A 12,521-nucleotide genomic window follows, 5' to 3' on the forward strand; every position below is an offset into this window, starting at 1 on the left:
GGAGGAAGGTGTGATGTTTGTGCATTCCCTCAGCTAATTTTATTGGATTTTTGTGGTTTTTCTTTCCAGGTCACTCCAAGATCCGAGACCCCCATCAACAGTGTCAGTAACAGTTTGGAAAATGTACTACATACATCAACACATTCCATTGAGGAGTCATTACCCAAGAGGCCTTCGGGGAAACACTCCAAAGGTGTGTCCTTTTCTGCATGCATGCTTCCAATGGGGGAGTGAACTCTTGATCGCAATTAGCATTATTTTAATTGTGACTGGAGACTGGAATTTTGCTGCTTCTGGCTTGGGTTGAGCAAAGGAAGTCATAGAAGAGTTTTTGTAGGAAGTGTTAGTGTATCAGTGAAGAATGGTCAGTGAGAGGCAAGTATGTGTATTCTTCTGTTGGGAAATAAGCAACAAGTTCCTTATGAGTTGAAATATCAGCTTAGCTCTCATGAAATATTATATTCTCAAAGAGTGAATATCTCTGACACTCTACCTCTCATCCTCATAGTAGCAGGTTATTTCTTGGATGAAGCATATGGTGGTAAGTGTTGCTTTACTGGGGAAAAGAGGAGGCATCTAAAACAGCAGTTAGGCTTCCACTTCCACCTTTCTCTTGGTTCTTGAGTGCAAGTGAGAAGCTGAGGGAAGAGGAGTGGGGGATAGAAGAGAGAGCTTGCACCTTTCTCAGCACATGTGCACACTCTGAATGTGGTTATAAAATAAGTCTTATTTTTGTAATGTTATATTGCATGCTGACCTGGCTGAAAACTGGGCTTAGCAAATTTGACTTAATAAGTATGCATTCCATTTCCATACTCCAGGCTATGATTACAAACGTTAAAATGTCTAGGTTAAAGTGTGCCTAACGGTATTTTTGTTTAATGCATACAAAAAGCACTGTTAAGTGAGGAGAGTCTTTGAACTGTGAGCTGCTATTTGTGTAGAACAGCTTTTGTGAACTTTTTGTGGTATTAATAAAAACACCTCTGTATGGCAGAACTAATGCAGGGGAAGTACACCATCACATTAGCAGCACTAGTGTATTGCCTTCAAATGTCATTAAAAATACTGTCATGGACCATATAAATTTTTTTTGTTTTTTGGAATTGGTCTTCAGAGTTCTGTTTCCTTCTCTGCCACTGGCTTGCTGCACAACCTTGCAAATATAGTTTAATACCACGTAAATGGTGATCAAGAATTTCAAAGCACATCTTCACTCAGAGGAACTGATACAGATTGGAAAGGGTTAAACGTCCCAAAGAAATATTCTTAGCTTGCCTCCACTGGACCTCCTTTTCTGTGACATACTCAACTGTAATCCCAGTAGCTGTAAGTAGCAATAATTTTTTACAGCAGAATAGTGCTGTAAGTAGCTATTTCTCCAGCTGTAAAAGCTATCAGGGTAGAAGAAAATGCAACACTAAGCAGAAGCATGGCTGGGTTTGTGGCTTTCATCTGATTAAAAATAGGACAGGGTTCAACACTGTTTTCATTTGTACTCAGTGATTGCTATTCCAGTACCATATATGCCAAGATTAGTCATGGTACACTGTGAAAATTAATTAGGTTTTCCTCTGATCTGTTTTTCTCTTATAGAATACCTGCTTAGTTTTCAGAGACTGTAGCTTTTTAATTTATAGATTGCCTTAGTGATAGTTGGTAAAAGGAGTTGTGGAACAAACACGTTTTTCTTACTGATACTCTGCTTTCTGGTTCACCAGCAGCAAAGATTGTGTTGAGTTCTCCTTGATGTACGATGATCTGTCTGGTAGGGAGTTCCACCTCTTAAGGTTGGAGTACAACTGAAGATTATTTGCCAGCCTGGAGCCACCATTGCTTGCAGCAAACAGACACATCTCTTAAAAAGTTAGCGAGTCCTGCTAAATTAACCTAGAGCACATGAAATCCAGTTATGAGAGTATGGGATGGACAGGTTGCTTGACCAGTTGTGTAATTCTTGTATTGATATTTTCTAGTGAGTCTTGTTTCAGACAGTGTGAGGATTTGTTCTCACTTGTGGTCAGAAATAGTGAGCTAAGTTCATCATTCCTCTCTTGGCAAAGTACTGGAGCTGGAAGTGTCTCAGTTAAAAAGGCTGTAGCTGAAACAGAAGAAAAATGAGAAAGCTCACAAAGGGTGCAGTATCCGTTGTGCTTAGTTGGATTAGAGACAGTTTGTATTAATCCAGTGAATGGTTTTAATCCGGATTTGTAGAAATGTCAGTAATATAACATACTCTGTATATAGTCGAACAGTGAATGGGTTTGTAGTAGGCTTGGACCTGAAAGCTATCAGTGGCTGTATTTTCCCAAATCCACACTTTGAAACTAGCTTTTAGCATAAAATATTTCAAGTTTCTATATGGGAGAGAAATGAGAAGAGTGGAGTACATTGCTGAATACTCTTTAACAAACTGTGGTGGAAGTCTGTATGCACTTGTGTTTGCATTAAGTGGTTAGCTGGAAACAGTCATACATGCATCATGTAGAGACTTGTCAAATGCATAACTTCTGAATAATTTCACTATCCTATCCGCACAGAATATTGCTGCCTTGGGAAACGAATTTGTAAAATGAGTGTCAGTTTGAGAAGTCCATAAACCTTTCCTTTTATCTTGGAGGTCCAGCTAACCACAGGAACACTGTCAGGCATTGGGGTACGGGATCCATGCTGCAATGACCAAGTTGGTGAGAGTGGTGACCAGCTGGGGGCAATCTTATGGTTATTTAGCAAAATTCACCAATTTTTCCATGCTGGTCCTTCAGTCTTAGCTAAAGCCCTTTCTCCCTTCTGCATGTATCAATGCTAAGCAGGGTAAACCAGATGGACATTTCTGCAAAGTAAAGAGTATCTGTTTTATCTGGACTTTTCTTTTGTAAAATAAAGTTCAAAAACTTGGCCTATGCAAGTTTAGAAAAAATATGGATTGGTACTGACATAGAAGGATGTGTACCTCTTCTAAAGTCTAATAGCTGTAACATGCAGTATAAATTGTGCTTTTTACTCATATTTTTTTGATCAGTGATTTAGGATTGTTCAAACCTCTTTTCACAGATGTGGAAGTTATTTTAACTGGAGGTAACTTTGGGAAGTGGAGACTTTCCCTGGTCTCATGGACTGGCTATTGTTGTGCTTGTAAGCTGCAGACAGGCTTATTTACAGGTTTTGAGATATTGATGGATCTCCCTGGTCAAGGAGAACAGAGGCAAATACAGATAGATTCTTGTGTTACATGTAACTGAAATTCCAAGACGGATGTGTTGCTAGATCTTTTTGTCTTTTTTTCCCCCCACTGTTTCTAGAATGTAGTCAGGTTTTAACTATGGTTTTAACACTAATCCGAACAAAACAATCAAATTCAAATGAAGGTTGGGCATTTTTTGCATACTGCCTGAGTTGAGCACCACACTGTCTTCCTTGTGTTGCCCTAGGCTTTTTTCTGCAATACTACAAAAATTGAACCAGTGCAAATACAGCTGCAGAAGGTGTCGGTGTCAGAAATGTTGATTCCAGCTTCAAAGATGAGATTTCATGCTTGTGAATGCTTGCCCGACAGGCACATACTTCAGCAACAGTGCAGCTGTGTAGTGATGGTCCCTTCTATAGGCAGGTCTGTGTTTCCTAGCACAATGCCAACAAAGTCAGCAAACTTACTCGGAGGGATTCTGATAAAGGCACTGAGGCTGGTTGTCTTAAATTTAGGGTTTTACCCTACATTTTCTGGGGAGCCACCTCAGAACCTTTTTTCCAGTAGCAAGTGACCCAGGTGGTTAAAGAAGGTCACTGGTTAAAACCAGTGTATTCACTAGCAACTTTTGTTTTGCAGGCAATGCTGTGCTGGTAGCTAAAGGAAATTCAGTTACTATGCTAAAGTCCAGAAGGAGCTATCTGACCTATAGAAGTCCCATTCACAGAGCTAATTTGTAACAAGCCTATCTGACCTTGTGTGGCAATTCCCAAAAGAGAGCAGTTAGTTATCAAAGTTGAGTGAAAAATTCAGCTTATTTTGTATTTTTTAAAAAAAGTGATAGGAATTTCCCGTACACCAGAGATGTTATTAATTACTTACTGTAATGTTCTGAGCAGAATGATTTGGCCATTAGGTGGATAGCACTGTAGGCAAGTACAACTCTGCGCCTGTGACATATTTTAGCAATGTATTAAACATGGTCGGTGACCACAGCATATTTTCCAAAAGCACAGTGGAATAAAGTACATTAGTCCAGATGTTGAATTGCAGAACAAAAGAATCTTTATAATAAAGGCAATGTAAGTTGCAAAACATTAATGTATGAAGACCGTGCAGTTTTCATACTGTAGTTTCTCATAATGCTGAGTAAAATTCTGATTTGTCACAGCCTCTGTTTTAAATTTCCTGCAGTGGAAGTTCTGTGTTGGTATTTATAAGACGTTCATTACTGCTATGAGGCTTTGCAGGTGGCACTTACCACTGTTTTCCTCCGTAAAGCAGTCTGGAAGATGGTTTCCTCAACTGAAAAAGTCTCATTTTCTGCAAAGTGACAAAAATTCCCCTATTCTTGTGTTTCCTGTATATTTATCTTGCCTTTCCGCTGTTGCCACACAAAACCTCAAAACTGTCTCCAAGCCAGTCTGATTTCAAATGAAGTAACTGTTGAAATACGATCCTTATATAGTGAAGCTGAATCACAATTCTTGCAACACATGCATCTAATGATAGGCACAAGCTGCTTTCTGTGGACAGAGAGGAGTAAAGCTTTTAGATGTAAAATAGGCGCAGTAGGCTTCATTCTACAATCTGTACTCCATTTAGTACTCCTGCTGAGCACAGTAAAACTTCTTGCTTAATTGAAGTTATGCGATTAGTCCACATACAGGGCTCTGCAAAGTGTCAACAGTGTCCCAGGCTAGAATAAGTATATAGAATAGCAGATGACTTGCTGGGCAAAAGGAGCTGCAGTCTGTGGACACGAGGAAGAACAAACTTTAGAGAAAATGCATCTCAGTAATGTATTGATTTAATTTTGGATTAAGATTAGGATGTAAAATACATCCTTGTGTGCAGTAATCCTGTTGACATCAGGTAGGATGTGCGTTGCAGGTCAGTTAAACTTACTGTTAATGTGCAGCAAGCTTTGGTATCAAAATTATTTCATTATAGTAGTCAACAGAAGCATGTGGTGTAAGCTATCCAGAACTTCTAACCACTATTTTTGCTACCCAATTTCTTCTCCTTGGCAAAATGTATTTGTGTGTCTTGCACCTTTTTTTGTGTTCTACTTCCTTGACTCATCCTTTTTCCACAAGAAACTAGGCTGCAGGAGCTCTTGTAGTTAATGGCAATCAATTTCCTCCTGAAATGTTTGACACCAGTTGTTCAGACTATTGAAAGCAGGGAGAAAATACAGGGGGAGAAAAAAAAGCACTGAAATCCTCTCGGTTCAGGGTCCAGACTTCATAGTGCCTTGTTCTGCCTCAGTTGTGTAGCTGGATTATTCTATTTTTAAGTAAATACATCATCTCCAACAATATTGGGTCAACTACTGTTAGGGTAGGGCTTAAAGAAATATTTAGGCTATGATAATCCTTCAGGAAAAATCTTCCTCTACCAACTGTATATAGTTTTTCAGCTGTTTGTATATGTCTTTGTTCATTTTATCTCTGAAGTAGAACTCTGCTTCTAAACTTCAGCAATCTTAGGTTGTTAGATCACAGAAGGCATCGCATTCCCAACTTACTGTATCTAATATACTAGTTGTTTTATAAGTATCAAGTATTTAGAGTTAAATCTAGCAGTCAAATCCAAGGATTAGTGTACTTAAAAAAAATGTTTTGCTCTTGCATATTTTCCCCTGTGCTAGAACATTATTAAGAAATTTCTTGAAGCCTGTATGTTGCATAAATCATGCAGCTTGGTCTTCAGTAGTTGAAGCTGGAGTTCAATTAAGGCTGGAAGTTTAACTTTGCAATAAAGACAATAAGAGATTTTTTAATTTACTTTTAAAAAAATCAAAAACATTGCATTTCATCTCAAGTTTTTGCTGATTGTGCAGTTGTACTTGATGGGCTTCTAAGTCTGCCCACATAAACACACTTTGTGTCCCCAAAGCCAGAGGCCAGGCTAAGGAGCTCACCCTTGAGCTGTGTCAGAGCTGGGAGTAGAGTTCCACACTCCTGGGGCTGCACTTGGACTCTGGCAAGTTTATGCCGTTAACTGTTAATAAGTTAACTTTTGTACTCTCTAGAGGTTGGAGTCAGTATTTCTTTGTCATCCTTGTTACCTCCCTTTCTACATAACAAGACTTGTCATAGCAATCCCAGATCTCTCCTGAAAAGACACAAAGGGAGAGGAGCAGAGAACAGCATGAGGACTCTTCTAACTGAATGAAAAGTAGACTTCTGATCTGCCTACTCATGCAGTAATTGTCATAGCCTTTTTATGCAAATACTTAAAGGTGCTTCTTATTGAAGTTTGTAATTCTTGGCCTTCAGGAGGGCAACCTTTTGTCATTCACAGGCACTTTACAAGAAGACTAAAAGGTGTACTCCTTGGCCAGGAGCTGCAGTGAGTTGGCTTCAGTGGAAAGTCGTGCTGTATATATTTACCCATGGCTTTTGTTTGAGTTCATATGACAGAAGACTCTCTAATGCACATTACCTATAAACAGTTTTAATTGTGTATATACCATATGCCTTGTTCACATATTCACCTAAAATAGTGTTTATATCAAGCATATACCTAAGGGCATTATCTTGAAGCTGCTGAGTGGTTCTTTTTCTTTAGTCTCGTTTGGGCTTCTTGCTTGTTTTTCTTCAGTAAAGGTGATGGAATCACTCTGCTCAGGCAGCTCTGTCAGTCCTTACCTTATTAACTGTTGAGCCTGTTGATTAAATTCATTCAAATTTGTCAGAGGTATTTAGAGTTTTTATTTACAGTAGTGTCTGGATAGAAGAGACTCATTCATGCCTCTTTGAAGCAGCAAGAGGAGAGGTAAGAACAGTTCAGCCTTTATCCTGTCTGCCCAGCCACTCATTGTGTTTATTTTTTCTGGATTAGAGGCAACATGTGCTGATTGTTGCCCAGCTGGCAGTTCAAGAGAGTCCTGTGCACATCCACTGTAGGGGATGCAAGACTGAACTGGCATCCTACAGAAGTAAATGGGTGTGCAAGAGAGGCAGGTGTCTTTCAATGGTAAGTGTGCCTGCAGAAGTAAGGTAGCTAGTTATGTGTGTATGTTTAGGGAGTATGTGGAAAAATTGCAAGAATTTAAGGTAGACATGGTAGATAGGGAATTTATTAGTATTGTAGGTCTGTCATAGGGGATATGGCGCTGGAGTGTCTGCAGAAGAGAGGAGACATACAGCATGGGTCCATGGGAAATAAGGCTTCATGTTCCTCCTTACTAATTCATCCTGCTTTTTTTTATTCTTATGTTATATAAAGACTTGTTCTAAATTTGTGTACTGGGCAATATAATTTTCTTATTAAATATTAGAAAATGACCAGCTTTCCGCTGAAGTAAGGTTTGACAATGAAGCAACTTCACTTTGAGTACTCTGAAGCCCATTCAATTTGGCTTTAGTGGGAGTTGGATGATACTTCTGTTTATAATGAATTAGAATCAAGCTACTCTGAAAAAATAAAAATTCTAAGAATAGTATGCTGGTAAATTCAGCCATGCCAAGGAGTTTACCTCACTGTAATGCATTCCTCAGGCAGATTCCTGGTCTTAGGTGATGACAATGTAGTTGTCAATATCTAATGTGAGACTATAAACTCATATTTAATACTATTTGCCTTTTTCCATGGCTCTTCAGAAGCACAGGAGGCAAGACTTGGGCATGTATGTTCCTAGAAGGACTCTCTTGTATTGCCAGTTCATGTCTCTGAAGTCCTGGAAGTGCCTCCTATGGCACATTAGTTGTTAATGCAGATGAAATCAATAGCCATTACCTCAACAGTTATGGAAGCAATAGCATGACCTTCTGCCAGTAATGAAACAACATAAGCAACTTGAGCTTTTAATTAAAATTGCATTAAATGAGCAAAACTAGTTTTTCTCAAATCTTTAGGTAATGGCTTAATGCAGAGCATCTTCAGAAAAAAATGTACCAGAGTGAGCTGTGAAAACATCTGGTGTACATCTTGGTGGAACTAATGCTTAAACCTGCATTTATACTGAAAAGCCTTTATAAAGGCAGGGGGTGGGGGGAGAGGAAATTTGAAATTTAAAAACTTACTGAAGAATAGAAAACATGTCATGCAGGACTTAAGAAAAAATGAAGGTGAACATTAACTGCTGATTCTTGTCTCCTGGCAATTCCTGCTGCAACCTGATGGCAAATAGCTCACTAGAACTGGACATTTCTGTGTCTCCTGCTTAAAGATTGAGATATGTGAAATGTTCAGAAATGCTCAGCTGTTCATTGCATCTCTTTAGAACTTAACACCCTTTAACATCTGGAAATGTCTGTTTTGAAATAACCCATTTCACTGCCATGCTAAACAGAGGGATACAATAATTTAAAATAAATAGCTTGCTTATCCTATCTAGGCTTACATTTGCCCTAAACTAAATTGGACAAAAAAAAAATCACTTCAAAGAAGAAAACAGAAGTGATCTACATGTATTCCTAGGAAGCCATAATGTCCTTGCCCGTTTTTTCACTTACTGTCACAAGTGTACTAATGACTGAATGGCAATTTTCTTGTGTATGCCATGCTTAGTAAGCTTTTTATAGCTGGTTAGTTGTTAGCTGGTAGATGTTCTTTCCCCTCCCTTATCAGTTTATTGTTAAAATCCCCATTTTCCAAAGCACATTTTTCATTTTCATATACCTTTACATCTAGATTAATTCTTTTCTCCAAAAGATGGCTCTCTGAGGGCAACAGGCTTAAAGTACACTAATTTTATCAATAGGTAGCTGGAGTTTTTACAGGTAGTTGCATATACAAGTTAGAAATGTTGCCATCCCTCACAGATTTTTGGGTCCAAATCTGAAAATTCATGAGAATGTAAAGTAAATCTTAGGTTTCTTGCTTGACTTTTTATGTCAGTATTAGGATTCTCACATTGGGGCTTTTTTCTGCAGACATGGGAGGCTGGCAGTTTTTGAAAGAATCAGACTACAGTAGGGAAAAGACACCAGACATTAGAGAAATTGGTATAACATTAAAGAAATTGGTGCTATTGGGAATTGGAAACAATAAATTCTGGTTTCAAGTAGGGCAGTAAGTCATGGGAGGAGATGCATTATCCTTCGTACTGAGCACTGACATTGGCATATTGGTCTGGTTTGAAAACGAGGAGGTGGGTGGAGAGGAAGGATGAGAACATATCACAAAAAAAGTTGTTTACTTTGCCAGCAATTTTCTTTGCTTCCCCTACTACTACAGCAAATATTTCTTTACTCTGCTTCCCTTCTTTCTAATCTGGAAGTGACCTTATTTAGTAAACGACAACACTATTTCCATGCAAGTGATCATGATTTCTCACATTCAGTATCTGGCACAAGGGAACAGATGGACTGCAAAGAATAAACAACTAATGTAATAATACTTAATGCTAGTGAGAGAGACCTTTTGCAAATGGTAACTCATGAGTCTAACTGCAGGACATGTGCAGTTAGAGGGGAGGAAATTGGTTGTGTTTTTTAAACAGTGTTCTCCTGCACTTTGACTACCAGCTGATGCCAGCCTTGATTCACAGGGGGTGATTTTTTTTTTTTTTTTTTAGACTGCAGATTCAAACTCCGAAGGAATTGGTGCCTTGTGTCCTTTGAGGATCACTATGCAAGAGCTAGCTATTCCTGTGTTCTAGATACGGTTTTGCTTCTGATTGACTGTAGAGTCTTGCTTATGCATCCATCAAGCTAGGGTAGTTCTTGCTTCACATCAGGGCTGGCTTAATGTTTGTGTAGCTTTGAGAAAAAAACCTCAAGTTCATGTCAAAATATTTGGGATTTTTCTACTTGGTGGTCAGAAAGGCTCTTTAGACACTCTTTGTAGACAGAAGCAAGTTCCTCCCCTTTGTTTTGCTTAAATAGGTAGATACTATTTCTTAAATTATATGTGCCTTCACTAACTTACATTTCCTTTTGCTAATAACCAAACAAGAAAATGGAACTATTAACACTAGGTTCATTATAAATAGAATCAAAATGAAGAAAGACTGAAGCTGAGAACAGTCAAAGCAGTGAAATTCTGTGTATTAATTGAATTTTATTTGGGGTTATTTAAAGAAAGTTGGATTGTTTTGTTTAATGCAGGCTTAATGTAGTTTTCATAAACTGCATCTGTTGAAAAATGCCAGAGCAGAGCCAGATACCGAGACCTGGATTAAGGGATTTGACAGCTGTATGGGTATTGAAAACATCTAGAGTTGTTCGTGAGTTGATGCGAAGAATTAAGTTGAGAATAAAATCTCACTTGGGGATTGCAGGTAGTGGAAATTGGGAGTTTAAGGGGTCGTACTGCCCCAAACCTGTGTATAGCAGGTTATCTTGTACTTTCCTTAAACATTTGATGCTAGTGCTGTCAGATGTGTTCTGCAGTAGAGGAATTGTGGCTCACATGGTGTATCTGTTACTGTGTGCCACACAAGTAGAGGAGGAGACAAGTAGTCAACTTTGGCATTGTTGATGTGCTTTGTCAGATTTCATTTCTAATTTTTTCTCTTGCTCTTTTATGCTGGAAAGTCATAGGCTGTAATTATGCAAAACAATGGGTTTGATTAAAGTAAATTTTATTTCTCAGGTGCATGGAAATGCTAAGCTAAAAGGTTAATGTTTCATTTGCTTTCTGACTTGTTCTTTTATCTCCCTGGAAAAAAAGCAGTGGACTTGCTGCATTACTTCACTGCCTAGAGTGGATGCATTTCATCAGTGTATGGTGTGGATGCTATTTTTAACAGTAACTCAAAGGGGTAGCCCTGCTAAAATTACATCATTAATATACACAGCTGAAAGGAAATGGCATTAAAACACAACAGTGCCTTAGATTATCTCTATTGTGTTTTCTACTTCTGTAGATGAATTATTCAGTGTGTATCATTCCAGCAGAGATACAGTTGGACCACCATATTTACAAAGCATTCAGACTTTTGTTTTCTTGTAAACAGTCCTGTGGAAGAGTGTAGTAAGTGAACTTTGCCTGCAAAAACAGTAGGTATGAAATAGGTATTAGTGGCTTGGGGAGCTCAAAGTTTGTGTTCCTTCCTGTCCCTGTTATTAAATAGCTCAGGGATTTGCTAGATACACTACTGTTGCAAAAGATGGTGGGGAACTAGAGCTTTAAAAAAAGCTCTTTAAACTAGAGCTTCTAGTTTTGCTAGAAGTGTGTTTTGTTTCATTCTGTACTGCATGCTGAAAAATCTAGTGGCAAGTGTGGAGAATCAAAGCTTCAAGACAGGTTTTTAGTGGATGGGGTTTTGTTTTGTTTCTGTTTTTTACTTCAGTTCCTGGCCATTCTCATTGCCTTGGCAAATACTAATAAAATCTACTTTGGTCTTCTCTTCCCTTGTGTATTTGCTTCACAGATGTGTTACAGAAACAGTTGTCTCATAGCAGTACAGTATCTCAAAATAAGCTTGAATGCTGAATTAGAACTTTTTTCTGTCTCTTTGAATTACTGGTCAAATCTTGTCTGGGATCCAGAATGAAGGAACAATTATTTGTATAAAAGGGAACTAGAATATTAAAGCCCGAGACCAGAGACCTGAAAATGTACAAGGACATAATTGCCAACAAAAGGAGAACCTCACAGAAGTGGTTGTGCAGAGGGATATTTGTTTCTCACTGTAAGCACTTGAATGCATTTGTGGCTCTTGGCAAGACTGTATGTACTCAAGGTTTTGCCTACTCTAGATCAGTCCCTTAGTCTGGTGTTTTTATGTAGTATGCTAACAGTATTTTTTCATTGTTAACAAGGTTTTCATACTATAATTCTTTAGGGAAAAAAAAAAAAGAAGCTGGTATAAAATGACTTTGTCCTTGCTGCTTATGCTTGCTTGTTATTGCAGCCTTAGTCATGAGTTTCAAGGCGCTGATACTGTTCTCAAAAATGCAGAAAACAGCACGTGCTTATTTACATGAGCATTAAACTATGCTGGTCTGGAGTAGATGTCTTTCAAATAAGACTGGCTGCATGTTTTCATGTGCCTTTGAGTTTGAAATGCACATTTCTGTTGTATTGTTGCTTCAGAGTTGGAAACTCTGAACTCCTTTAGGTAGCTGAAGAAATCCTTTGGCCAAGGTTGGAGCAGCCGGCCATCTGATCTCAGCGCTCTGGTGTTTTATCACCAGATTGCCCTTCAAGCCAGGGCATGCTGGCTGAGCAGCTGCTGTGTTATAATCTCACTGACAGGGGTCCATCTATGCTGATATATGGTTACATGCTGCAGCCCTCAGTCTGTATTTGACTGTGCTGTAGGAAAAAAAACTAACCCATATGTTTATATAATATGTGTAAGTAATATATATACATGTAATGTTCAGGTCCTGACTTGGTGACTTCTGAGCTTAAAAGTGTTGCTGGTCAAATC

The 12,521-nt window shown here is 38.5% G+C and overlaps 1 protein-coding gene across 1 annotated transcript in view; it reads left to right on the top strand.

Annotated features, from left to right (window-relative positions):
• ZCCHC14 (zinc finger CCHC-type containing 14) overlaps positions 1-12,521 on the top strand; it is a 52,833-nt gene that overhangs the window by 14,080 nt on the left and 26,232 nt on the right. Inside the window, exon 2 of the mRNA XM_030023878.2 lies at positions 70-193. Coding sequence (XP_029879738.1) covers positions 70-193 — 124 coding nt within the window. The remainder of the gene's footprint in view (positions 1-69; positions 194-12,521) is intronic.

Source organism: Aquila chrysaetos, chromosome 9 (genome assembly GCF_900496995.4).
Source record: "Aquila chrysaetos chrysaetos chromosome 9, bAquChr1.4, whole genome shotgun sequence".
Classification (NCBI taxonomy): Eukaryota; Metazoa; Chordata; class Aves; order Accipitriformes; family Accipitridae; genus Aquila; species Aquila chrysaetos.